General features: G+C 44.4%; 1 protein-coding gene across 1 annotated transcript; it reads right to left on the bottom strand.

Annotated features, from left to right (window-relative positions):
• Positions 1 to 1,176: 1,176 nt before the first annotated feature.
• On the bottom strand, positions 1,177 to 27,750 carry LOC137355537 (CD209 antigen-like protein C). The gene is made up of 7 exons (XM_068020781.1): positions 27,630 to 27,750; positions 26,850 to 26,969; positions 22,135 to 22,209; positions 9,373 to 9,444; positions 6,036 to 6,187; positions 3,645 to 3,754; positions 1,177 to 1,622 (listed from the first exon to the last, which is right to left on the bottom strand). Exons 1-7 carry the CDS (start codon positions 27,715 to 27,717, stop codon positions 1,493 to 1,495), a joined length of 747 nt encoding a protein of 248 aa, XP_067876882.1. The 5' UTR covers positions 27,718 to 27,750; the 3' UTR covers positions 1,177 to 1,492.

The raw sequence follows: 27,750 nt of genomic DNA, 5'->3' as shown, positions 1-27,750 counted from the left end.
TGGGGAGAGGGGAAAACGATTGTGATTGTTGGAAGGGATGGTGGGAAGGAGTTAAAGGTAAAAGATAATAAGCTTTGGGAGGGAAAGGACGGGATCGCAAAGGAAGTTTTTGGGGGGAGAAGGAAATTAATAAACTGTTTAGTCATTAGGGGGTGGGAGAGGGGGCTTGAATTTTTTACTAAATGTTTTAATTTAACGTTAACATCTATTTAACTTTAAAAATTCAAATTACATGTAAGGCTTGAAGCCCTTTAAAAATAGCACTGCTGCCTGCGCAGTGGCACCGGACGCCATTTCCGGGGACTGAGCACTCGCCCCCTCCACGTCATCGGGGCGGGGGGCGGTCCGCCACAGCCATGTAAATCAGCTACCGCGTCTAATATCGCAGGAGCTCCATGGAGTCAAACATAGTGACCAGAAAGTAAGTCAATAAATTAGTCTTCTCATTTCAAGCTTCTTCTCAAAAATGCACCTTTGCTTTTTGTTTTTATTAATGGTAAGATACATTTTTAATGCCTTTATCTTGTTAAGATTGTCTCACTGGACCTCTATGTAAGATAAAAATTGTAATGTAGCCCCACCCCACCCCCCCATGAATCAGGCACCCCTGATTCAAGCCTTGTGTTTTAAAACAACCTCACAGCAAATGTAATTCGCATTGGCATTGCATACTATTTTGCTTGCTAGCTAGCTAATACAGTCGTGCTGCTCTCCATTGATATTTGCATCCTTAGCTACTTTATTTATAGGGAGAAATGTGTTTTAAATCGGACTGTGTTTTGATTGCATGAGATTGACTGTATACTTTATGTAAAGATTACTTGCCCCCAAGTCCATGGCTGAATCAATAATTTTGTCAAATGTCCATGGTGCAACATGTTGGTGCCTAATCCTGGGTGTACAAACACTGACTGGCACATTTCAACATTCCGGAAAATTGGATTTGCTTCAAAACAGTACAGGGCAATAGGGATATTCTACCATAATAATATAAAAGCAAAATACTGCGGATGCTGGAAATCTGAAACAAAAACAAGAAATGCTGGATTCACTCAGCAGGTCTGGCAGCATCTGTGGAAAGAGAAGCAGAGTTAACGTTTCGGGTCAGTGACCCTTCTTCGGAACTGACAAATATTAGAAATATTAGAAATATTTTTCTAATATTTGTCAGTTCCGAAGAAGGGTCACTGACCCGAAACGTTAACTCTGCTTCTCTTTCCACAGATGCTGCCAGACCTGCTGAGTGAATCCAGGGATATTCTACCATGTGGGTCTTCATATTTCTGGATTATCATAAAATGGCAGAACAAAGTGTGTCGAGTTGGCTTTAGGACAGTTGCAGACAGGAGAGAGAGGGTGGGAGGGAGAGCCCCAGCCACACACCCACCATACCAATATCAGCTCAGGGCTGATTGCCCAGTGTACATGGACAAAATGTTGAAAAATAGTTTCACTTTCTACTTTGCACTGACTGTAACATTCAGGAAAATAATCATTGTGCTGACTTTTCACAGATCCAGTGTAGCTGATTACCACACGGCATATCATTCCACTTTCCAGAACCGAGCTCCTCTACACAGTCTTCATTGTTGGAATTATTGGGCTCCCCCTGATTCCAAAGTCTAAACACAAAAACATGATGAGAATAAAATTCTTTATAAGAATTCCAACTTCAAGCTGAAACTCAACAATTAACCAGGTCATGATATTCCAGTGAGAGTCAGGTGGAGCTGTTTAACTGCAGTGTAGTAATGTAACCAGAGATCATACAGCACCTGTTTGAGAGAAACCTGTTAGAATTGACAGATCCATGGTCGTTCAGTAAACTTGTATTTTTCTCGCGAATAAAGGGCTCATTTTAAAATTGCACGTTTTGCTGGCAGTGTTTGCTGGAAGCTGTGCACATCAGAAAATGGGCACAGAGTCAGTAATGTCCCATTAATGTGCTGATAAGCAGCACTGATAACAAAGAATCTCAGCAATAACATGCTCCTGTAAACTGCTCCTTAAATCTAACTCCACTGTTAAATATCAAGCAGTGGTTCTTAATTTGAAAAATTGCTTTGCGAGATGTGTGGAAGCTGAAGAATTGACGGACGGAGAGTGAGTTCTATTCCTCCACATAGAACATGCCGGAATGGGACAGACTGGCACTGATTCAGGGGCAAAACATTAGACTTTGTGACATTGTCAGCTTGGCGGAGTGTCCCATGTGACCAACCACAGACTCAGCTGACAGAAAAAGGCAGTCTGCCCAGGGCAGCATTATGCTTTCCCAGAACTGGTACAATACGTGGAATAGTCACCACACTCTGTGAGGGGGAGGGAAGGCGATGGTGGAGGAGGGTGTGAGAGTGGGAGGGGGCAATGGAGAAGGGGAAATTGAGGAGGCAATGCGGGAGGTGATAATAGACAGGGAGGGGCGATAGAGGTGGAGATGATGGCGAGGGAGGAGGCAATGAATTGGAATGGCCAGTGGAGTGTGAGGAATGATGGAGAGGGAGGGAGAAATATGGATCGAGTGCAAAGGGCGACGGAGAGAGAGAGAGAGTGCATATGGAAAGGGATAAGTGATGGGGGGAGGGGGCGTGGAAGGGGTCATCGACAGGATAGGGGATGCAATAGAAAGGAGAGAAGTTGTGTCCCAAAGTTGGGTCACCTTAGAGTTGTGTGTGATTGATCACATGATATTTCTTTACCACATCTGCAGCATTAATTTGACACACGTAAACTGCCAACATCATTAAACTTTGTCAATTATACTGACATCACCCTTTGAAATCACAACATTTTGAGATTTTGGGTCATTTGAAGGGGTTTATGGGAAGACAGGAGGACAGTGGAATTGCTCTTACACAGCTGACACAAGCATAATGGTGATAGTGTAAAATGGACAATTGTGCAAACGCGGGATATTGTCAGGACCCATAGCCTTTGCAAGTATCCAGTGCCTTCAGCCATTCCTTGATGTCACGTGAAGTATCAACATCCTGGGGGTTACCATTGACCAGAAACTGAACTGGAGTAGCCATATCAATACCGTGGCTACAAGAGGAGGTCAGAGGCTCGGAATCCTGCAGCCAGTAACTCACCTCCTGACTCCCCAAAGCCTGTCCGCCATCAACAAGGCACAGGTCAGGAGTGTGATGGAATACTCTCCACTCGCCTGCATGTGTGCAGCTCCAACAACACTCAAGAACTTCAACAGCATCCAGAACAAAGCAGCCCACCTGATTGGCACCCCAGTCACCAACATTCACTCCTTCCACCACCGACACACAGTGGCAGCTGTGTGTACCATCTACAAGATGGACTGGAGCAACTCACCAAGGCTACTCTGCCAGCACCTTCCAAAGCACAACCTCTCCCACCTAGAAGGACAAGGCCAGCAGATACATGGGAACACCACCAACTGCACGTTCCCCTCCAAGCCACACACCATCCTGACTTGGAACTATTTCGCCGTTCCTTCACTGTCGCTGGGTCAAAATCCAGGAACTACCTTCCTCACCGCACTGTGGGTGTACCTACCCCACATGGACTGCAGTGGTTCAAGAAGGCAGCTTGAAAACAAATCCAGCTTCCTCATTAATGTTCAGTGTCCCTGATATTGTCCAGAATGTGCAACTGAAAAGAGAACTCACTTTACAGAGGAAGTATAATCTGTTCCATCCACCCAGCGCCAGTCACCTTCAGAGATCGAATCACTGAGGCCAATCCAGGAACGTTTTGCAATCAATGTTTCAATAAATGCCTGTCATGTAAATAAAGTGTCACGACTGTATATGGAGCAATATAGATTTTCACAATATTAGTGACAAACCCTCCAGTTGACAATCTTCTGTCTGAGGCCTTTACCCATTTATTTTAAACCAGCTTCCCTCCCAAATGAATATGGGACAGAGGAATGTGTGATGATTGCAGTTTCAGCTTGGCTCAGTTGCACTTTTGACTGAGTCAGAAGATCAAGAGTTCAAACCCCCGCCAGGACTTTAGTGCATGTTCTAAGATGAGACTTCAATTCGACAGTGAGAACGTGCTGCCTTTTGGATGAGACATTATTGTCGTCGTTACTGTATTCGTAATCCAGAGATTTTGAGATCAAATCCCTCTATAGTAGTTTGAGAATTGGAATTCAGTTTAAAAGATCTTGAAATAAAACATTGCATTCATATTCTCTTTTCCCTTTATTAGTTTCTTCATTATCTGTTGCTGGATTCTAAATTGCTCCCAATCCTCGGACTTACTACTTTTCCTGGCAATCATATAACCCACTTCCTTTGATCAAATGCAATGTTTAACTACTTTAGCCATGGTTGATTCATATTGGGTTTTTGTGTCTTACAGGAATGCATATTTGTTGCAGACCATGTAATATTTCTTTAAATACTAGCCATTGCCTGTCTACTGTCAAATCTTTTCGTGTATTTTCCAAATCCACCATAGCCAACTTGCCCCTCGTACCTTTGTAGTTTCCTTTCTTCAGATTTAAGACACTAGTTTCAGAATGAACGATATCATTTTCAAACTTAATGTAAAATTCTATCATATTATGGTTACTATTTCCCAAAGGCTCCTTTTCAGAAAGGTTATTAATTAGCCTTTTCTCATTACATAATACGAAATCAAAAATAGCCCGATTCCTAGTGGGTTCTTAAATGTACTGCGCCAGAAACCCATCTCCCCCGCATTCCAGGAATTCATCCTCCATGGCATTTCTGCTGATTAGATTTACCCAGTCGAAAGATAAATTTAAATTGCCCATTATTACTGTATTACCCATGTTAAATGCACCTCTAATTTCCTGATTTATACCATTTGGTGATCTGTAAACAACTCCCACCAATGTTTGCTGCCCAGTTTCTTAGCTCCACCCAAATTGATTGTACAACTTGATCCTTTGATCTAAGATCCTCTCTCACTAATGAACTGATCTTGTCCCTTATTAAGAGTGCTAACCCACCTCCTTTTTCTTTTTGACTATCATTCCTAAATGATGAATATCATTGAATATTCAGTCCCAGTCTTGGTCACCCTGCAACCACGTCTCTGTAATGGCAGTTCAATCATACCCATTTATCTCTATTTATCCCTTCAAATCAACTACCTTCTTGCAAATGCTATGTGCATTCAGATAGAGTGCCCTTAACTTTCTCTTTTTATCATTCCTTCTTCTGATCCTATTTGATGTTTTCCTTTAGTTCATCTGAGTTCTAATTTTGCTTACTATTTTTCTATATACTGTTCCCAATTTTGCTTTCTTCCAAGCTTCGCTTCTTACCACTCTCAGATTATCAATTCCCTTACATCTATATTGCGCTCCTGCCTTCTCCTCTCTCTCTAAATTATTACATCTTCTCTCACTTGATCCCTCACCTCCACTATTTAGTTTAAAGCCCTCTCTACGATCCTAGTTATACAACTCGCCAGAACACTGGTCCAGCACGGTTCAGGTGAAGACCATCCCAACGTTACAGCTCCCATTTTCCCCAGTACTGGTACCAGTGCCCCATGAAACCCATTTCTCCCACATCAATCTTTGAGCCATGCATTTAACTGTCTAATCTTATTTACCCTATGTCAATTTGCTCGTGGCTCAGGTAATAATCCAGAGATTCTACTTTTTAATTTAACCCCCAGCTGCTCATATGCAGAACCTCTTTCCTAGTCCTATCTATGTCGGGGATCAGAGGGGATCGAGCAGCTGAATGTACGCTGTCAGGGAATGAAGTACAATGTTTTCATTCTAAGGCAGCAGAAGGAAGAATCATGATTTGGAACCCCAGAGATGCTGTGTGTTCAGAGATTATAACAACAATTAAAAAGCAATTAGAAAAATATCTGAACAGGAATAGAAAAGCATTTGATGAAAGGGCAGGGTATTTGTTTGGAGTAGATCGAGTTGAAGGGCTAGTATCAGCACAGGAGTGAGTGCTGAATGGCCTTTGTCTCTGTCCTTCAGCTTTTATATCACCACTGAACATGCTGACAAATGATCAGCCATTGGTGAATTGGAAATTATAATGATCTCCTACCTGTTCCACAGCACTGTTGATGACAACAAGATTGGCGTCCATTAATGCACAGGATTTCTGGGCATCTGTCCAGTTTTTTTTGTTTGGTGAAAAGTAATAACAGTTTTGCCGGAACCATATCCATTGGGCAGGACACTGGAAATGAGGCAGATCTGTAAAGACATTTGAATAAATGTTAGAGGCAGCTGGGACACTCACAAACTTCCTTATTCACCGAGTTTTTACCCAGCATTGTAAAGCTGCTGGTTACAGACCATCAAGTGTCTGACCCCAGGAGTTATCCAACTCAGAATATCACACTCCAGGGTCTGGTAATTGGATCTGGCCTGAACCAGACATAATTCCAATGGGCGGCACAGTGTTGCAGTGGTTAGCACTGCAGCCTCACAGCTCGAGTAGCCCAGGTTCGGTTCCAGCTACTGCCTGTGCGGAGTTTGCAAGTTATCCCTGTGACTGCGTGGGTTTCCTCCCACAGCCAAAGACTTGAAGGTTGATAGGTAAAATTGGCCATTGTAAATTGCCCCTAGTGTAGGTAGATGGTAGGAGAAATGGTAGGGAATGTAGGATTAGTATAAATGGGTGGTTGATAGTCGGCACAGACTCAGTGGACCAAAGGGCCTGTTTCAGTGCTGTATCTCTCTATGATAATGTGGCAAACGCTGCACGTGGATAAAAAGGACCATGGGAAATCAGTCCGCTGGGCCTAATGTTTTATTACCAGTGGATGTCAGACCCCAGTCATAATCGCAGAGGCAGCTCCACAGACCCAGGTACCAGACTCCAGAGACAGCTCAATGGACCCAGGAGCCAGCAAGATCATCTGGCCCAGCAGAGGCCTTTTGGAGAATCCAGGGAGGGGAGAAAGTCGGGGCAACAGACATGGGGGTGCAGGGAGCGGGGAAGGGGAGGTAGTTGGCAGGGAAAGTAGTCAGTGATGAAGTAGAGGTGTTGGGGGAAGGTGGAAGGGATGCAGTCTGGGAAGGGGAAGCAGTTGGATGGAGGACGAGAGGTGGATTGTGCAAAGTTGCCAGACTTTCTATTTGCATCTGCAAAGTGTCAAATGTATGTTTCAGCTGCATGTCCTTTCACAATCTGGGAAGCGCCGCACTTCCAGCACAGAATTAATGAACTCACCACCCACCATATTGGATCCTTCGGCACCTGTACAACAGGCTTAGCGCAATTCAATTTCTAGGCCAAGATTTCTTGAGTCACTCCCTAGCAATGAATAACTGAGGTGTTTGCTGTTGCCTTCCACACAGATGAGTGACCATAATATGATAGAATTCTCCATCAAGATGGAGAGTGACGTAGTTGATTCTGAGACTAGGGTCCTGAATCTTAATAAAGGAAACTACAAAGGTATGAGGTGCGAGTTGGCTATGATGGATTGGGAAATGTTACTTAAAGGGATGACGGTGGATTGGCAATGGCAAACATTCAAAGAGCTCATGGATGAACTGCAACAATTGGTTATTTCTGTCTGGCACAAAAGGGAAATTAGAGATAGCGTTAGATCCAAGGAAGAGGCATACAAATTCGCCAGAAAAAACAACAGACCTGAGGATTGGGAGCAGTTTAGAATTCAGCAAAGGAGGACCAAGGGATTGATTAAGAAGGGGAAAATAGAATACGAGAGTAAGCTTGCGGGGAACATAAAAACTGACTATAAAAGATTCTATCGGTATGTGAAGAGAAAAAGATTGGTGAAGGCAAATGTAGGTCCCTTACACTCAGAAACAGGGGAATTTATTATGGGGAAGAAAGAAATGGCTGCCCAATTAACTGCATACTTTGGTTCTGTCTTCACAAAAGAGGACACAAATAACATACCAGAAATGTTGGCGAACACAGGGTTTAGTGAGAGGGAGGAACTGAAGGAAATCAATATTAGTAGAGAAATGGTGTTGGGGAAATTGATAGGATTGAAGGCCGATAAATCCCCAGGGTCTGATAATCTACATCCCAGACTACGTAAGGAAGTGGCCCAAGAAATAGTGGATGCATTGGTGGTCATTTTTCAAGATTCTATAGACTCTGGAACAGTTCCTGCAGATTGGAGGTTAGCTAATGTAGCCCCACTATTTAAAAAGGGAGGTAGAGAGAAAGCAATGAATTATAGACCAGTCAGCCTGACGTCTGTAGTGGGGAAAATGCGAGAGTCCATATTCAAAGATTTTATAGCAGAGCACTTGGAGAAAAGTGGTAGAATCGGACAGAGTGAACATGGATTTACGAAAGGGAAATCATGCTTGACTATTCTACTAGTTGGTGGCACAGTGGTTAGCACCGCAGCCTCACAGCTCCAGCGAGCCGGGTTCGATTCCAGGTACTGCCTGTGCGGAGCTTGCAAGTTCTCCCCGTGACCGTGTGGGTTTCCGCCGGGTGCTCCGGTTTCCTCCCACAGTCAAAAAACTTGCAGGTTGATAGGTAAATTGGCTGCTGTAAATTGCCCCTCGTGTAGGTAGGTGGTAGGTGGTAGGAGAATGGTAGGGAATTTGGGATTACTGTCGGGTGGTTGTTGGTCGGCACAGACTCGGTGGGCCAAAGGGCCTGTTTCAGTGCTGTATCGCTATGACTACTAGAATTTTTCAAGGATGTAACCAGTAGAGTTGATGAGGGGGAGCCGGTGGATGTGGTTTAATTGGACTTTCAGAAGGCTTTTGACAAAGTCCCACTCCTTTCTGGAGTTCTGGGTTCTGGTCATTAACAAGGCCCTGACCCCAATACAGGCCTGGCCCAGGCAGCAGTGGGGACCCAGCAGTGGAGTCAGAGAGCTGATGTAGGCAAACAGCACAGTTATGTATCTGGCTGCGAGGCCTCGTGTCCACTATACAAAAAGAGCCAAAGGATCTGATGGTTCCCTGTGGGGGATGAAGGCCACTGACTACTTGCTCCTGCTGTCTGTCTCCTGAAAGTTCCAGGCCCAAGGACAGGCCGCATTATCTTTAAACACATCGCACGCAACTTGTATTCAGAGAAAACTCAGACTCCGGGCTGGTGACCCCTCCCTTCAGATCCACACGATTGCAATGCCTGCACCTGTTATAGACACAGGAGCTCTGCCCCACCCCATTCCCCTCCTGGGGTAGCTGGAAACCCTGGGGTAACCTTTCCCCTCCTGTCAGTTGGGGAATTGAGCATCTCCAGGAGCAGAGTGAGGAGGGAAATTGCTTGCTGATGTGATCACACCAGATACAAATGTATATAGTAACTGGAGTCAGTGATGAGTAGCTGTGCAGTATTATCAATCAGCTGATTCCAGTGTCAACATTCAGATAGTTTCCAGTATGAATAATTGGAGATTAAAGGTCTCTCTGATGATTATTTAACTTACTCTGCGGAAGTTGTGAAATTTTAGTCCCGAGTTCAGTGAGTGAGCTTCTTGTCTCCTCAGACATTCCTGTAACTGAAAGAGGAAAACACTTTAGATCATGTGATACTGTTTCTCCAGAGATCATTATCACCTCTCTAGGCTTACTTTGAAAGGGCAGTGATACTCCTCAACACATTATCAATCTTTATATAAAAGTATAAAAACCTTGTGTTCAGCACATGTACATCACACTTCAAACAATCAGAATAGGCAAAGAGAGAAAGACAGTTACTTTATGCTGATCTTTTCTATCCAGGAAGCAGACATTTACAAGCATCTGCCAATCTGCATGTTCTCTTGACCAAGAGCAATGATCTGCTGATGGATCTCAGGATATCCCGATGGTCAGTAACTAGACTGCAGCCTTAAAGGGACAGACCATTGAGACACAGAGTCACTTTTGCAGCAGAATATTACATGCTACATTATAAGTTACAGTGTTCCTGTGGTGATATCCAGAGTATGATCTGGCCTGCGATGCGCAATGCTACAGGAGGTCAGCTAGTGACATATTAAATGTCTCACCTGAAGCACATCAGATTAAATGTGCCCCTGGCAGTAATATCTGATTGGCTCAAATTTCCCAAAGACCAATCAAAAATGTTTTCCCACTATCCACTTACTTCACTATTTCATGACATCTCAGCCCCAGGACATCTCTGCAAGAGTTCCTCACGGGAGCATCCATCTTCAGTCATTTCATCAAACTGACCTGACTTGACATACGTCATGGTTCCCACATTGGTGGTCAATATCCTTGAATTCCCTAATGAACCCCATAGTGGGAAAACCATTGCTACGGGAATTGCACAGTTCAAGGAGGAAGTCCACTCTCACCATCTCAGGACAGCTAGTGATGGTCAATAAGAGTGCTTGCTCAGCCACTGAGAGGGAAGTTCAGAGTCAACCATGTTGTTATGGGACTGGACTCACATATAGACCAGACTGGGTAAAGACAACAGGTTTCTTTCCTTGAAGGACATTGGAGAACCAGTTGGTATATTTTGACAATTTGACAGATCCATGACCATGTTTACAGATTCCAAATTTTTATTTACAGATTTTCGAAACTGAAGTTAAATGTTCAAAGTGTCACACTAGGATTTCACCTCACACTCTGTGAATATTAGTCCAGGCCTCAGGATTATTGTCCAGTAAATACCAATGTTCTCCTCTTGACCTTGTCCTCATCCTGTTGCAGATGCATCTGTCCATAACAGCATTGGTAGGAGTGACCCTAGCACGGGCCTTGTGGAGGTTAATTCCAGTGCTCACACTGCGGGTACTCTCCATTGTGTCATGTGCAATGCCACCTTGCTAAGTAGAGTAGATGTATAACAGAGCTAGAAGCTCACATCTGGGCACCCATGTGACTATGTGGGTCATCAGCAGTAGTGGATGTGTTTTCCATCACAATCTGTAAACTCAGCATCCAGCTTATCCCTCACTCCTCTACCACCATCAGCCAATCCTATTTCAGTAAGGAATCTGGAAACACCTGTCAGTAGCAGCACCAGAGAAATCTGAGAATGTGTTCCTAGGATAAGCAGAGAGATCCTGGTGTCCATATACACAAATCCTAGAGCCCCTATAAATAGATACAGACTGAATCTGCAGTGGCTGGGTTAGGAGGTGTATGCTTATAATGTGTAACTCTGTAAATGAATAGAAAAGTGTGCAAAGATTGGCTCCAGTTCTACATTTTCTGGTGTTAGAATATAGTAACATAAGATGGTTGCTTAAAGGTGAAGGTTGGAAAAAAAAGAAAAAAATCAGACAGAAAACTACAATGCCAGTAATCATTGTGAAAAATTGCAGAAAGCAAGTATAAATTGTTGGGCTATCATTACACTCGGATGTTCTCTGAGGCTGAACAGTGTGACTAGTGAAGAATGAAGTGAATATATTGACACAGGTGACCTACCTACCAAAGAGGAAACAAGGTATGGCTTTGGCATTGTCGCTTCCTGCCAGAAGTAAAATCAGAAATAAAGTATTTTGTGAGCTGGATGCCCATCAACTGGATAGTGATGAAGGTTTGGACCTTCTATTCGAGTGCTTGGGCAAAATTTACAAGAAAGATGATTTGTTAAATATCTATGAAGCACGGTCAGAATTTGATTGATTTCCAAAAACAGATGGTCATTTCATGGAGAAATATATCATGGACTTGAACTGATTGATGAAATTGAATTTCAGGATGCCTGCAGTTTTGGTCTCCATACTTAGGGAGGCAGATACTTGCATTGGAAGCAGTTCAGAGCAGGTTCACTGGGCTGATTCCTGGGATGAAGAGGTGCCTTATGAGGGAGGATTGAGCAAATTGGGCCGATACTCATTGGAGTTTCGAAGAAAGAGAGGTGATCTTATTGAATCATATCAGATTCTGAGGGGGCTGGACAGGATAGATACTGAGAGGATGTTTCCTCTTGTGGGGGAATCTAGAATTAGGGTGCACAGTTTAAGAATAAGAGATCTCCCATTTGAGATATAGATGATGAGCATTTTTTCCCTCAGAGAGTCATCTTTGGAATTCTCTTCCCCGGAGAACAGTCAAGGCTGAGTCATTGAATATATTCAAAGCTGAGCGAGACAGATTTTTGATCAACAAGGGAACCAAGGTTTCTGGGGAAGGAAAGTGAAGTTAAGGCCACAATCAGATCAGCCATTATCTTACTGAATGGCAGGGCAGGCTCGAGTGGCTGAATGGACTGCTCCGCCTCCTATTTCTTATCATCTTATGCTTCAGCACTAACATTTAAATTGCTGGATTGTGCTGAGGTGTCTAATGTACAGGCTACTGGTTATAACTGGTGTTTGGTTCTCAGAGAGGGAGACCCTGTTGGATCAGATGTCTGCTGCCTTGAATGAATTCCTGGGAAACAATCATTTCCTTCATCCTTTCTGGAACAAATGGGACATTCCATGATGGCAAAGGAATAGAGGACTCAATGATTGCCAGATTTCAAAATGGTCTCGAAACTGGACACAGGCATCAAGACAATGGAAGAGTTAAAGACAAGCAGAAGGGGGATGAAAATACTTTTTTGCAGATCGGCCATTATAACAGAAGACAGAATTGGAACAGCAATATGAGAGAAATGAATTCCAGTTGGATTCCATCCCAGGAATGTCTAAGAAACAGTTAATAGGTATATCAGCTTTGGCTGAAAGTAGCTTCAGGCAGTGAACTGCTCAAAGCAGAGAGGCACATGTTGAAGAGAATTCTGTGGAAGAGGATGAAGATAGTGATGAATCTGAACCATTTATACTGGTCACAAGGACTTTTAGTCCTGTGATCAATGTGTCAGTTGCAGACTCATTTACCTGTGCAGTGCTAGATGTATCTTGCACTTCAACAGTACCTAGAACAGATTGATCATAAGAACATTCGAACTGAAGAGCTAGGAGCAGGAGTAAATAGACTATATGGCCTTGCGAGCCTGCTCCATGGTTGATCTTCTGCCTCAACTCCACTTTCCTGCCTGATCCCCATATCCCTCAATTCCCTGGGAGACCAAAAATCTATCTCAGCCTGAAATATTCTCAAAGATGGAGCATCCACAACACTCTGGGATAGGCAATACCAAAGATTCACAAATCTTTGAGTGAAGAAATTTCTCCTCATCTCAGTCCCAAAAGATCAGCCCCTTATCCTGAGACTGTGCCCCCATGTTCAAGATTCCCCAGCCAGGGGAAACAAACTCTGACAGTCTGCCCTTCCATGCCCTTTCAGAAACTTATATGTTTTAATGAGATGATCTCACATTCTTCTAAACTCCAGAGATTATAGGCCCAATTTACTCAGCCTATCATCATGGGACAACCTCTCATCCCAGGAACCAATCAAGTGGACCTTAGCTGCACTACCTCCAATGCATGGAACTTATTCGTTGATGCACTATTGTCACGGAACTGAGTTTTTTTCTGTTGTTTAAAACAGTATACCTTTGAGACACTGTTTAAAAACAGTGTGCCTTTAAGAATGAGCACAGTGTGCCAGCAGCTGCACCTGTTTCCTAAGCCACAGCAGGAGAAAGGTCACATGGTGTACTGTAACTTTTATTTGTGTGGAAAAAAAGGCTAAACAGGTTTGAACTGGAAAATCGGCGAAGTGTGCTTGCCTGGAAAGAAGAGAATTCTCTCAGCAGAAATTCTACAATGAGCTACAGTCTGTGTTACTTGCCCAAGGAGAAAAAAAAAACCCCTTGGAAGAGAAGATTTGTATTGTTGGAGGGAGCAAAATTCCTTTTCTTTACTTCCAATTCAAGAAGTCTTTGCTTCAAGATTGACCCTCTCTTGACTCATTGTGTTTTCTGGAATTTACAGTAAAGCTAAAAGACTACCAATTTTAAAATCCAAATATAGACCTGTCATTATACTCCATGTTGAAAGAACTGTATGACACCTGCTTCAACCGAAGTGCTTTGAATGCCTATCCGGTACGGACTGTCAAATTCACCTGGAGACTTAGAGTGGCATTTGATTGTTCTAATCTGGGATACCTCATCAACCAGGAACATAACTTACCAGGACTTAAAACCCAGCGACTTATTTTATTTCGAAGAATCACTTTTTAAAAAACTGGTTAACCATTACAAGTTTTTGAATGTATGTGTGTGTGAATGGGGAGGCTTAGGTTAAATAAGAAGTTATAAGATCTTTAGACATAGGTTTATCTTAATAGTGTTTAAGATTTAGTTTATAAATAAATAGGGGAGGCAGTGGCCTAGTGGTATTATCACTGGACTAGTAACCCAGAGACCCAGGGTATTTCTCTGGGGACATGGGTTCGAATCCCACCACAGCAGAAGGTGGAATTTGAATTGAATTAATAAATCTAGAATTTAAAAAAAAGCTAGTCTAATGATGGACATGAAACCATTGACAATTGTTGTGAAACCCACCTAGTTCACTAATGTCCTTTAGGGAAGGAAATCTGCTGTCCTTAACTGGTCTGGCTGACATGTGGCTCCAGACCCACAGCAATGTGGTTAACTCTTACATGCCTTCTGTAATGGCCTAGCAAGCCACTCAGTTGCACCTAACGGCTACAAAGTCAATAAAAAGGAATGAAACCGGACGGACCACCCAACATCGACCTGGGCACCGGAAATGACAATGGCAAACCCAGCCCTGTTGACCCTGCAAAGTCTTCCTTACTAACATCTGGGGGCTTGTGCTAAAGTTGGGAGAGCTGTCCCTCAGACTAGTCAAGCAACAGCCTGACCTAGTCATACTCACGGAATCATACCTTACAGACAATGTCCCAGACACTGCAATCACTATCCCTGTAGAGGTGGCGGGACAGTGGTCTACAGTGGGAAGGAGTTGCCCTGGGAGCCCTCAACATCGACGCAGGACCCCATGAAGTCTCATGGTATCAGGTCAAACATGGGTAAGGTAACCTCCAACTGATTACCACCTACCGCCCTCCCTCAGCTGATGACTCAGTACTCCTCCATGTTGAACACCACTTGGAGGAAGCACTGAGGGTGGCAAGGGCGCAAAATGTACTCTGGGTGGTGGACTTCAATGTCCATCACCAAGAGTGGTTCGGTAGCACCACTACTGACCGAACTGGCCGAGTCCTAAAGGACATAGCTGCTAGAGTGGGTCTGCGGCAGGTGGTGGGGGAATCAACACGAGGGAAAAACATGACCTTGTCCTCACCAATCTGCCTGCCTCAGTTTCTTCTGTCCATGACTATATTGGTAGGAGTGACCACCGCACAGTCGTTGTGGAGATGAAGTCCCGCCTTCACATTGAGGATACCGTCCATCTTGTTGTGTGGCACTACCACCGTGCTAAACGGGATAGATTTTGAACAGATCGAGCAATACAAAACTGGGCATCCCTGAGTCGCTGTGGGCCATCAGCAGCAGCAGAATTGTACTCAACCACAATCTGTAACCTCATGTCCTGGCATATCCCCCACTCTACCATTACCATCAAGCCAGGAGACCAACCCTGGTTCAATGAATTGTGCAGGAGGGCATGCCAGGAGCAGCACCAGGCATACCTCAAAATGAGGTGTCAACCTGGTGAAGCTACAACCCAGGACTACTTGCATGCCGAGCTGCATAAGCAGCATGCAATAGACAGAGCTAAGTGATCCCATAACCAACGGATCAGACCAAAGCTCTGAAGTCCTGCCAATCCAGACGTGAATGGTGGTGGACAATTAAACAACTAACTGGAGGAGGTGGGTCCACAAATATCCCCATCCTCAATGATGGGGGAGCCCAGCACATCAGTGCAAAAGATAAGGCAGAAGCATTTGCAACAATCTGCAGCCTGAAGTGCCGAGTTGATGGTCCGTCTTGGCTCCCTCCTGAAGTCCCCAGCATCACAGATGCCAGACTTCAGCCAATTCGATTCAGTCCCCGTGATATCAAGAAACGACTGAAGGCACTGGATACTGCAAAGGCTATGGGTCCTGACAATATTACAGCAATAGTACTGAAGACCTGTGCTCCAGAAATTGCCGCACCCCTAGCCAAGCTGTTCCAGTATAGCTATAACACTGGCATCTACCCGGCAGGACAAGTCCAACCCGGCCAATTACCACCCCATCAGTCTACTCTCAATCATCAGTAAAGTGATGGAAGGTGTCATCAGAAGTGCCATCAAGCGGCACTTGCATAGCAATAATCTGCTCAGTGATGCTCAGTTTGGGTTCCGCCAGGGCCACTCAGCTCCTGCCCTCATTACAGCCTTGGTTCAAACATGGACAAAAGAGCTGAACTCAGGAAGTGAGATGAGAGTGACTGCCCTTGACATCAAGGCAGCATTTGACCGAGTATGGCATCAAGGAGCCCTAGCAAAACTGGAGTCAATGGGAATCAGGGGGATAACTCTCCGCTGGTTGGAGTCATACCTCGCGCAAATCAAGATGGCTGTGGCTGTTGGAGGTCAATCATCTGAGCTCCAGGACATCACGACAGGAGTTCCTCAGGGTAATGTCCAAGGCCCAACCATCTTCAGCTACTTAATCAATGACCTTCCTTCAATCATAAGGTCAGAAGTGGGGATGTTCGCTGATGATTGCACAATGTTCAGCACCATTCGCGACTCCTCAAATACTGAAGCAGTCCGGATCGAAATGCAGCAAGACCTGGACAATATCCAGGCTTGGGCTGATAAGTGGCATGTAACATTCGCGCCACACAAGTGCCAGGCAATAACCATCTCCAACAAGAGAGAATCTACCCATTGCCCCTTGACATTCAATGGCATTACCATCGCTGAATCCCCCACTATCAACATCCTGGGAGCTACCATTGACCAGAAACTGAACAGGAGTCGCTATATAAATACTGTGGCTACAAGAGCAGGTCAGAGGCTAGGAATCCTGAGGCGAGTAACTCACCTCCTGACTCCCCAAAGCCTGTCCACCATCTACAAGACACAAGTTTGGAGTGTGATGGAATACTCTCCACTCGCCTGGATGGGTGCAGCTCCAACAACACTCAAGAAGCTCAACACCATCCAGAACAAAGCAGCCCGCTTGATTGGCACCCCATCTACAAACATTCACTCCCTGCACCTTCGATGCACATTGGCAGCAGTGTGTACCATCTACAAGATGCACTGAAGCAATGCACCAAGGCTCCTTCGACATCACCTTCCAAACCCGCGACCTCTACCACCTCGAAGGACAAGAGCAGCAGATGCATGGGAACACTACCACCTGCAAGTTCCCGTCCAAGTCACACACCATCCTGACTTGGAACTATATCACCGTTCCTTCACTGTCGCTGGGTCGAAATTCTGCAACTCCCTTCCTAACAGCACTGTGGGTGTACCTACCTCACATGGACTGCAGTGGTTCAAGAAGGCAGCTCACCACCACCTTCTCAAGGACTAATAGGGATGGGCAATAGATGCTGGCCTGGCCAGTGATGCCCACATCCCATGAATGAATTAAAAAATATAGTTAATTTGTTGTTGTCTCAAGATACTTGGTTTGGTGTATTTTATTCTGGGAGTTAATAACTTGTTTAATTTGGTTGTTTTCCGGTTAGATCGGAAAACTTTAATAATATGCTGTGACCTGTGGAGTGATGGGACATGAATTGACAGTGCATTACTCCCACCTGGGTCGTAACACAATTACCATGAAACTTTCTGAACCTTCCTTTCCCATTCCGATTGTCTTTACCCAAATCACTGCACTGCTCTGTTGCCTCGACTTTTCTCTTAGATTCTAAATCTCCCTTCACCTGATCCCTCACCCCCTTTTAGTTTATTGACATGGTTAGGAAATTGGTCAGATGGTAGAACACAAAGTATAAAGATTGTGGGCTTGTACTCAAATTGGAAGGAAGAGACTTTTGGGGGGACTTTGATCTTGGTGGTGGGAAATCGGCGTCCAGGAAGAATGACGCCATGATCCCCACGTTCCTATTTCTCCAAAAGGCCAACCAAATCTGGTGCTAATCAGGCACTTAAGTAGACAGCAGTGGGCCTTCCACGGGATCAAGGACCTCATCAGCAGAAATCTCACCTTTGGAGAGCTGCCAGCCAATCAGAGGTCGGCAGCAGTAGTGCCATCATGGAGGCGGTGGTTGCTTCTGGAGAAGCACCGACCAGAGGCCGAGGAGCATCACTGGAACCAGGTCTCACGTAGGTCTGGGCGAGAGGGGTCTTCCGGATGGGGGTCAGGGAAGGGGTGGGGTTGGCAGCAAGGGAAGGGGAGTGGCTCTCAGTGGGATCCCCTTTCCTGATGCTGTGCCCATTGTTCAGGCACGAAGTGCCTTTGAATGAGATCCCCCAGCCCAGCAGCTGGGAAGCAGCCCGCACGGTCTTTCGTACCGTGCTTCCCGTGTGGCAACAAGGCCACCCGCCGCATGGGTACTTGTGGCTGTGGCGTGAAGAAGTACTTATTTAGGGATTAATTACCCAGTTAAGAGTCTCAATTGGCAGTGGGGTGGAAAGGCCGTTCACAGGCCTTCCAAAACCTTCCCAGCCTTGACTAAATTTTGTCTGAGGCAGGCTAATGGCTGGGTTCCCTCGTCCCCGCCACCACCATCCCACCTGATTTTATGCGATCCCAGCCTCCAAGCCCGTGGTGGGAGAGAGCATAAAATTCCCCCCGTGGTCTCCCACAAGGATTTGTGCTGGGGACTCAAGCAGGAACCAAACTCATCATGAGAGGTATAGACAGGGTGGATAGCAAGAAGCTTTTTCCCAGAGTGAGGGATTCATTTCCTAGGGGTCACGAGTTCAAAGTGAGAGGGGAAAGGTTTAGGGGGGATATGCGTGGAAAGTTCTTTACGCAGAGGGTGGTGGGTGCCTGGAACGCGTTGCCAGCGGAGGTGGAAGACGCGGGCACGATAGCGTCTTTTAAGATGTATCTAGACAGATACATGAATGGTCAGGAAGCAAAGTGATACAGACCCTTAGAAAATAGGCGAAAGGTTTAGATAGAGAATCTGGATCGGCGCAGACTTAGGGGGCCGAAGGGCCTGTTCCTGTGCTGTCATTTTCTTTGTTCTTTGTTCTAATTAGACAGAAAGCCAGATATGCAAATCTGGTGATGGCACAAAAACTGGTGGCATTGTCTGTATTGCAGGCAGGAGCATAAATTTACAAGGAAACATTGATAGATTAAAACTATGGCAGATGGATTTCAATGCAGGTCAGCTTAAGATCAACCATTTTGGACAAAAAAGGATAGATTTGAGTATTTTCTAAATGGTGAAAAGGTCAGAACAGTGGAATTCCAATGTGATTTAGGGGTCCACTTACACAGATCACTAATAAATAATAGTCAGGTTCAAAAATTAATCAAAGGGCAGGGGAGTGGAATGGAACATTAGCCTTTATAACTAGAGGGCTAGAATATAAAGGGCAGAAAGTTCTCCTACAGCAATACAAAGCATTGGCAAGACCACACGTGCAATACTGTGTCTGGTTTAGTTTAGAGATACAGCACTGAAACAGGCCCTTCGGCCCACCGAGTCTGTGCCGACCATCAACCACCCATTTATACTAATCCTACACTAATCCCACATTCCTACCACATCCCCACCTGTCCCTATATTTCCCTACCACCTACCTATACTAGGGGTAATTTATAATGGCCAATTAACCTATCAACCTGCAAGTCTTTGGCATGTGGGAGGAAACCGGAGCACCCGGAGTAAACCCACGCAGACACAGGGAGAACTTGCAAACTCCACACAGGCAGTACCCAGAATTGAACCCAGGTCGCTGGAGCTGTGAGGCTGCGGTGCTAACCACTGCGCCACTGTGCCGCCCATCTGAGCGTTCTGAGCATCACACCTTAGAAAGGATGTATTACCTTTGAAAGGATGTATTGAGTGCAGTGCAGATTCACCACAATGTAACCAAGACTTCAATAATGAAGAGAGATGATAAACATCAACCCATCCCCCACCAGTGCCCCGTGGCTGCTGTCTGCATTATCTAGAAGATGCACTGCAGCAATTCACCAAGTCTTCTTTGGGTTTACCTCCCATATCCACAAGCTCCACCAATCAAACAAGGTCAAGGACAAGGGCTGCAGGTACATGGGAACATCATCACCTTGAAATTCCTCTCCAAGTTACACATCATCCCAACTTGGACATATATCACCATTCCTTCATTGTTGCTAAATTTAAATCATGGGAATCGCTACCTAACAGCACTGTGGGAGCACCTTCACCACACACCACAGCAGTTTAAGAATATGGCCATCACCACCTTCTCAAGACCTTCTAGGGATGGACAATACATGAGAGCGATGCTCACATTCTGAGAATGAATTTGTAAAAATCTGGTTGCTTATGGAAACACCTGGGGCTCCTTTTTGATCTCTCTCAATATCTACGCTATTTAAAGGAAGAGGAACTGGATGAACAGAACGGCCTCTTGGATGCAAGGGCAGTGAGGCATCACCAAAGGTGTCGGGTATCTTTATTCCGTAACCCTATTGTCAGAATATATAATTTATGATAATGTTTTTTACACCTTACAGAGGAGCTGTCTGTTCACAGGCTTTGGTTCAGCAGGAAGATAGCCCAGATCTTTGTGATGTCTAACTGCACTGTCGAACTGATATAGTGCTACCAGTGTCAGCAAAGCTCACCATATCTTGAATTTTTATTCCTCAAGGATCCACAATCAACACAGGCAGTCAGCAATATGTCATAAATTAAAATTAATTTCATTATAATTGAATTTGATATGAGGTTTGAAAGGGAGAGTCACAAACCTGCATTTGAAATGTAAGTGAAGCAAATTTCAAAGGGATGAGAATTGAATTCGCCACAGTAAATTGGCCTGAACAGTTAATGTTTAAACCTACAGACAGCCAATAGGAAACACAGCTCGAAAAGACAGACTCCACTCGGGTATTGAAGCAACTGTTGTCAATTAATTGAGATAAGGGACAGTATTGAGCTAAATGAAATCATTTATACAAATGGAAGGAAAAATGGAAATCCAGCAGACTGGGAGAACTAGAAAGAGCAAGAAGTGGATACAAAGAAAGTAATAAGAAGTGCAAAAAGAGAATATGAAATAAGATCTTGAAAACAATATCAGAGCAAGCAGGGAAAGGTTTCACTGCCCTACGATTTGTTGAAAAATTTCAAGATAGAGACCTTCAACATGGTACAGCCTTTAATTTCCATATTTAATATGTACACCCCTCAGGTCACAATACAGAACCTCCCCAATTCCCAATCTCCCGACACCCCCAATCCCAAAACCCCATCTCACACCCAGCCTCACCCTGGAATCCCAGTCTGCCATCTAGACTCTCTGTTCACCCTTTCCCAGTCCAATCCATTCCAATCCCGCAAATCCCGCACTCCATCTTTCTCTCCCAGACTCCAGCTGTTCCCATTTCCTCCGACACCTTGAGCCGCATTCGTCTCCCTGTGACGGCGGGAGTGTGACATCATGCAGTCGGGATTGTGATGTCATATTGCGGGGATGTGATGTCAACAATGACAACAACTTGTATTTCTGTATCGCCTTTAATGTGGTAAAATGTCTCAAGGCACATCACAGGAATGTTATCAAACAAGAGGCTGGGATTGGAGTAGCACAGGGATCTTGGAGGGTTGTCGGCTGGACGAGATTGCAGGCATAATAAAGGGCGGGGCTGTAGAGGAATTCGAAAATAAAGATTAGAATTATTAAATCGAGGCATTGCTTAACCGAGGGAGGATGTGAGGGAGTGATGTCATACAGTGGGGGATGGGAGGCTGGTGTTGCACCATTGGGGAGGCAAGATGATGTAACACAGCAAGAGAGGTATCGTCAAATTTCAAAGACCCAGCTCTCCTGGGCAGCTGAAAGAGGGCCCAGGAGATTTATAATCCATATCAGAGGAGTTGAAATCTCAAAGGACACTGTGGGTTGGATGAAACTATCCCACATGCCGTATGTTTCACTCCCCTGAGATAGAGAATAACAGCAAACTACATCCCATCACATCAGTGCAGAATGGTACTAAGTTTTAGTTCCAGCCACAAACCTAAACTGGGACCAAAATATATAATTGTGTTGCAGTGACCTTCACCCAAATAGGACCATCCTCCTCAGTGGTAACTTCCACAGGAGGAGCTCGAACCCTCCAGACTTGAAAGCAGAACAAGATGGTGTCAGGGTGAGTGTTCAGAAATTGATCAGACCTTGTGAAAAACTGGAGAACTCTCTGAATTGGAGACTCAATGATTTGTCAGATTGGGATTTCACACTCACCATTACTCTTCAACTGGGAAAGTTCCATTTTCAAATCAGCATCCGACGTCTTCATTTCACTGAGCATCTGTGTAACTGAAATGGAAAGAAGGATTTGACTGTCGCACTTTAGAAATTGGAGGAGCACAGGTATCGAATGTCTGTTGAAGGGAAGTTACTGGAATCTATAATTAAGGACAATGACTGAGTAATTAGAGTAATTTGAGATGATTAAAGTGAGCCAACGATTTGTAAAGTCGAGACCATGTGCTGAATTTAATCATTGCGTCACACTTAGCGGCAGCGCACTTTGAACATGGCGGCCTTCCGAGACGCAAGCGCCACTGCAGATCCCCCGCGATATTACGCATGGGGGCTCATTTAAATGGAGGGGGTGGAAAGGCCACCCCCGATGACGTAGAGGGGACGTAAATGGCGTCCGGCACCATTTTTAAAGAACTTCAAGACCTTCAATGGAATGTACAGTTTTAAAGTGACATTAATGTAATGTTGATTGTAATGAATTCAATAAAATCTGGAAGCCCTTTACCCCCTGCCACCCCCCCCCCCTCAACAATGACCACATTTCTGGTCTTTTCCCACCAGAAAAACCTTTATTGACAATCCGAACTTTTCCCCCTGAACTTGGCCAACATTGCCCTTCAACCCCCTCCCACCATCACCATAGCCAATGAAAAAGGTTTTTCTATTCCCCCCTCCCACCCTGATAAATCCAGTCCTCCCCCCTCCTCACCAGTGTCTCTGCACAGAGTTCCGAAGACGTGCTAGTTGCAGTCAGCGGCCGTAAAATCGGCGTGGGGCAGCCACTGAGACCAGGTAGATTCATTTCCATAATTATTACTCTGATTTCAATATTTAAATTAAGGCCGCACTGAGACCTCACCGTCACTGGCAATATGCGGCGAGGCCTTCTCGGCATCATGGGTCATGACGGGCCTCCCCGCCGCAATCCACAACATTGAGGGGCTGGTAAAATCCAGCCCCACATCTAATCAAACTAATCGAATTATTTAAGGAAGTAAATGAAGTAGTCAGCAGAGAAAGATCTATGGATGTAATTTATATGGAATTCCAGAAGGCATTCAATAAGGTTCCACATAAGAGACTGTGAGCTAAAATTAAAGCCCGTGGAATTGACAGTGAAGGGATGTGAATGAGGAAAGAGACTTCGGGGTTCAACATAATTCCTTGATGGTCAATAACATCTGAAGATGTAGACTGAGAGGAGTACAAGGGAAATCACTAAACAATAATTTCATACAAGGCAATGGTTAGGCCATAGTTGAAGATCTGTTTACTCTTTGACCATCCCATTAATCAAAGAACATAAAGTAATGAGAGTGTTCGGTGTAGATTCATGAGGATGATGTTAGAGATAGGAAGCTATAATTATGAGGAGAAGTGTGAGATACTGAGACTATTTCCAGTGGAAATAGAGGGATATGGGCCCCGGAAGTGCAGAAGGTGTTAGTTTAGGCAGGCATCAAGATCGGAGCAGGCTTGGAGGGCCAAATGGCCTGTTCCTGTGCTGGACTGTTCTTTGTTCTTTGGAGCAAAGAAAGAAAAGATGAAATGCAATGGAGGCCTTTAGAATTCAGAAGTTGAATAGCGAAAGAACATTTCCTCTGTCAGGGGACTGAGTGAAGAGCTATCATCAACTTAAAATTGGCACGCAGAGTCTGAGGAACGAGGAGAGAGTGAACAAAAAGGGGAGGATGGAGGGTAGGAGAGGTTTCTTTATAGAGTGTTACAGCAAGGGATGATTTGGCACAGGGAGTAGTTCAGGCAGAGGCTACTGCATTTTTAAGAGAAAAATGGATACTCGTTCAAAAAGAGGGGTACGCAGGGCTATAGAGGAAGAGGAGAACAGTGGATTAGTTCTGAATTTCTCTGGCAAAGAACCAACATGAGCTGAATGGTCTCCTTCTATTTCCTTTGTCTTTCTATTGAGTTTACACTCCCTATCGCTGTATTCACCTCCAGCCATACAATCCTGTGAGATACCAGTGCTCCTCTAATTCTGGCCTCCAGAGCATCCCTGCTTTTAATTGCTCCACCAGTGGTGGCCGTGCTTTCAGCTACCAAGGCCCTAAGGTCTGGAACTCCCTCCTTCAACCTCTATGCCTCTCCACTTGCATTCTCTCCAAGTGAGGCAGGTAAGGGGATAGAGAAGGCAGAATTGGAGGAGTCTCAGCCCTTGCAATTGTCCAAAAGGTTCGACGTTCTTGCAGCTTGTATGGATGAGAGTGGGGTCTGCAGGGTAGGTGAGCTACCTGACCATGGCACTGTAGTACAGGAACCCATTCAAGCAGGGGGAGTAAGTAGAAATTTAATGGTAGTAAGAGAGAGTATAGTCATGGGGATTGACACTGTTCTCTGCAGCTGGGAGTGAGAGTCCAGAAGGCTGTGTTGCCTGCCCAGTGCCAGGGTTCAGGAATTCTGCTCGGGGCTGGAGAGGAACTTGCAGTGGGAGGGGGAGGATCCAGTTGTCGATGCCCACATGGGCACCAATGACATAGGCAGAACTAAGAGAGAGGTTCTGCTTCAGGATTATGAGCAGCTAGGAACTAAATTAGAAAGCAGAACCACAAAGGTAATAATCTCCAGATTACTACCTGAGCCACAAGCAAATTGGTGTAATGTAAATAAAGTTAAAAAGTTAAACACTTGGTTCAAAGACTGGAATGGGATAAATGGGTTTTTATTCATGAGGCACTGGTACCAATACTGGGGAAAGTGAGAGCTGTATTATAGGGATAGTCTTCACCTGAACTGTGCTGGGACCAGTGTTCTAGCGAGTCGTATAACTAGGACAGTAGAGAGAGCCTTAAACTAAATAGTGAGGGGCAAAGGATCAATTGATGAGAGATGTGATAAATTAAAGGGAAAGAACAAGGCAATAGGAAAAGGTAGAGACATGGGTAATGATAACCAGAGTGTGACAGGAAGACACAGAATGTACAAACTTAAGAGTGCATCAGCAGATAAGGTCAGAATTTGCAAAAGTGGTAAAAAGACAGAATTAAAGGTTCTGTATCTGAATTCATTCAGAACAAAATGGATCAAATGACAGCTCAAATAGTAGCAGCGTAAAACAGCTAACGTTACCTGTTACTCAAACTTTTGGTCTACATTACCCATTAAAGGGTAATTGGAGGTAGACTGGGCACTGTCCAGGGCCGAGAAAGACGGCCTTCTGCCCATTCATAATTTTGTGCGATATACAGCAAGAAATGATCTGATCAGGGTAGCCATTGTCACACAGGATGTCTTTGATTCGCCCTATTTCAGCATCAAACTTGCATGGTGAGCAAATGGCTCGGGTCCTATTTATTAATTTGGGCAACGAGTAAAGCTAGCTGTTTCACGCTGCTACTGTGCAGTCGCAATACTTGTAGTGTTCACCACTAACAGGATGCTGCCATCAAGCCAAAAAGACGTCCTGCCTATCACACAAATGAGTAATGTGATATATGAATTTCAATGCCGGTGTGATGCTCGGCATATAGACCATACGTCCCAAAGAATGGTGGACCATATCAAACAACATGTCCCTTCTGCTGTTTGCAACAGGCAAGGGACAGGCCGTACCCAACCAGCCCGTGGTTGCAAAACTCAAAACACAGTGTCCAGCATTAGATGTGATTGTGTGATTGGACATTTGCTAAATAATCCTCAGTGTGCTAGGAATTACCCTGACATACAATTTAAGATTGTCTGTAAGGCTTGCAATGCATTTTCACGGACTGGAAGATACATATATTAATACACAGGGCCCTGTTCTTTGCAGACAGAAATAATATGTACAAACATTGCACCTGTTTCAGCTGAACAAAATAAGTGACAGCAATTCGCTGGTTCATTCCTCAGGTAATGCCTTAACCAATCAGAGTCAAGCTACCTGGTTTAAATTTCAAACAAAGCTTGACAGTTAACTGTCAGTCACCGTAAACTAGTGCATTCTCCATGGCAAGGCCGCGACCAATCAGAGTTCACTTGCCAACCAATCAGCACTCTCTTCTCATGCAGTATAATTTATTTTCCCTTTCATTGCTTATTCTTGTGGATTGTCCTGATGAGTATAAGACGAAAAGCTTCAAAAACATGTCTATTTTCAGCAATTGCCTGCATTATTAATATATGCTAACATAGTGACATTTCTGTAATAGCTTTGTTCATTATCAATGCTGATTTTACAACAGCGTCAGCCTCTTATACTGTTCTAATGAAGCTCAGTGTAAGCTTGAGGAACAGCACCTCATCTTTAGATTAGGCACTTTACAACCTTCTGGACTCAACATTAAGTTCAACAGTCTGTAACCTCGCCCCCATTTTTTTGGTGGTATATTTCCCTTCCCATTTACACCTCCTCTCGACCCATATTTTTTTCATTACTTGTCCCATTAACATCTCTTTTTTCCTTTCACCATCACCCCTTTTGTAATTTAATCTTTCATGCCTTCCACTCTATCACGCCCTTCCCTTTTGTTCTTTCCTCCCATTCCCTCCTTTCCCTGCCTTGCTTCAAAACTGTTACATCTTGAAGTACTAGCAGTTCTGAAGAACGATCATCACCCAGAAACGTTAACTCTGTTTCTCTCTCCACAGATGCTGAGGATTTCCAGCATTTTCTGTTTGTATTTTAGATTTCCAGCATTCACAGTATTGTGCTCGTATCAGAACAATAAAATAGTTTAAAATGTCACTAAACTTACACAGTATAAATGCAGTGCCGAGCCCCACTCCAGACAGCAGAATGGAGAGAGCCAGGATAATGTAAATGACCAGAGGTGACCATTTTCCATGGACAGGCTCTGCTGATTGGACTCCAGGTTCTGTAAAGTGTAAGAGAAAATCATCAATGAAAGGATTAGAGGAAAGCGTTTTGTGAAAAAGACTGCAAACACTTTCTCATTTGGTCCTGGAGAAGAGGCAGAGGAGCCGAGTGTTGTTGTCAGCACTGGACTATTTTAAACTTTGCACAGTTGGGCCAAACGAAGACACATTTCATCAATTCAAGATTATTCATTAACAGCAGGTTGAAGATATAAACTGAGCAGGAAATTGAAATGACAGCAAGTTATGCACAGTTACAAACAACGGACACAAAATATCATTTACTCCAGTAATCTGCAAAGTACAAAAATAAAAATCTCAGTCCTCATTATTTCTTCAATATTTCACCAGCCCTTATCCAGAATTTTTACTTCAAACTGTTCCTCACTGACTTCAGCGTGAGTCAGTAATGCTGGTCATGGCATTTTCCTGACTCCAATGCTTTATTTCACTGCTTGTTAACATCACCATTGGTTAAAGGGATGGTCACAAAGGTTTCAGCTCTAAAATCCATCAGTTCTTCTGAAGAAGTGGAATCTCCTGACAATGAGAAATGACCTTTACACTGTCGATAATTGATCTGAAGCTCTTAAAGAATTCCTAGTAAATTAACTCAAATTGAACAGCCTGCACAGTATGATCAGATCACAGATGTGTACCTGGCTTCAGCTCTTCCTGTTTTCTTCTCTCTCCTTTGAATTGATCAGGATGCAAGTCATCAATATTTTCATGATCGTTTAGCTCCATGTTATCAGCTGGAGGAAATTTTTGACTGTGAAG

This window comes from Heterodontus francisci, chromosome 43, assembly GCF_036365525.1.
Source record: "Heterodontus francisci isolate sHetFra1 chromosome 43, sHetFra1.hap1, whole genome shotgun sequence".
In the NCBI taxonomy this organism is placed as follows: Eukaryota; Metazoa; Chordata; class Chondrichthyes; order Heterodontiformes; family Heterodontidae; genus Heterodontus; species Heterodontus francisci.
The sequence above is the reverse complement of the archived record's forward strand: the minus strand, read 5'-3'. Positions and strand labels throughout refer to the sequence as shown.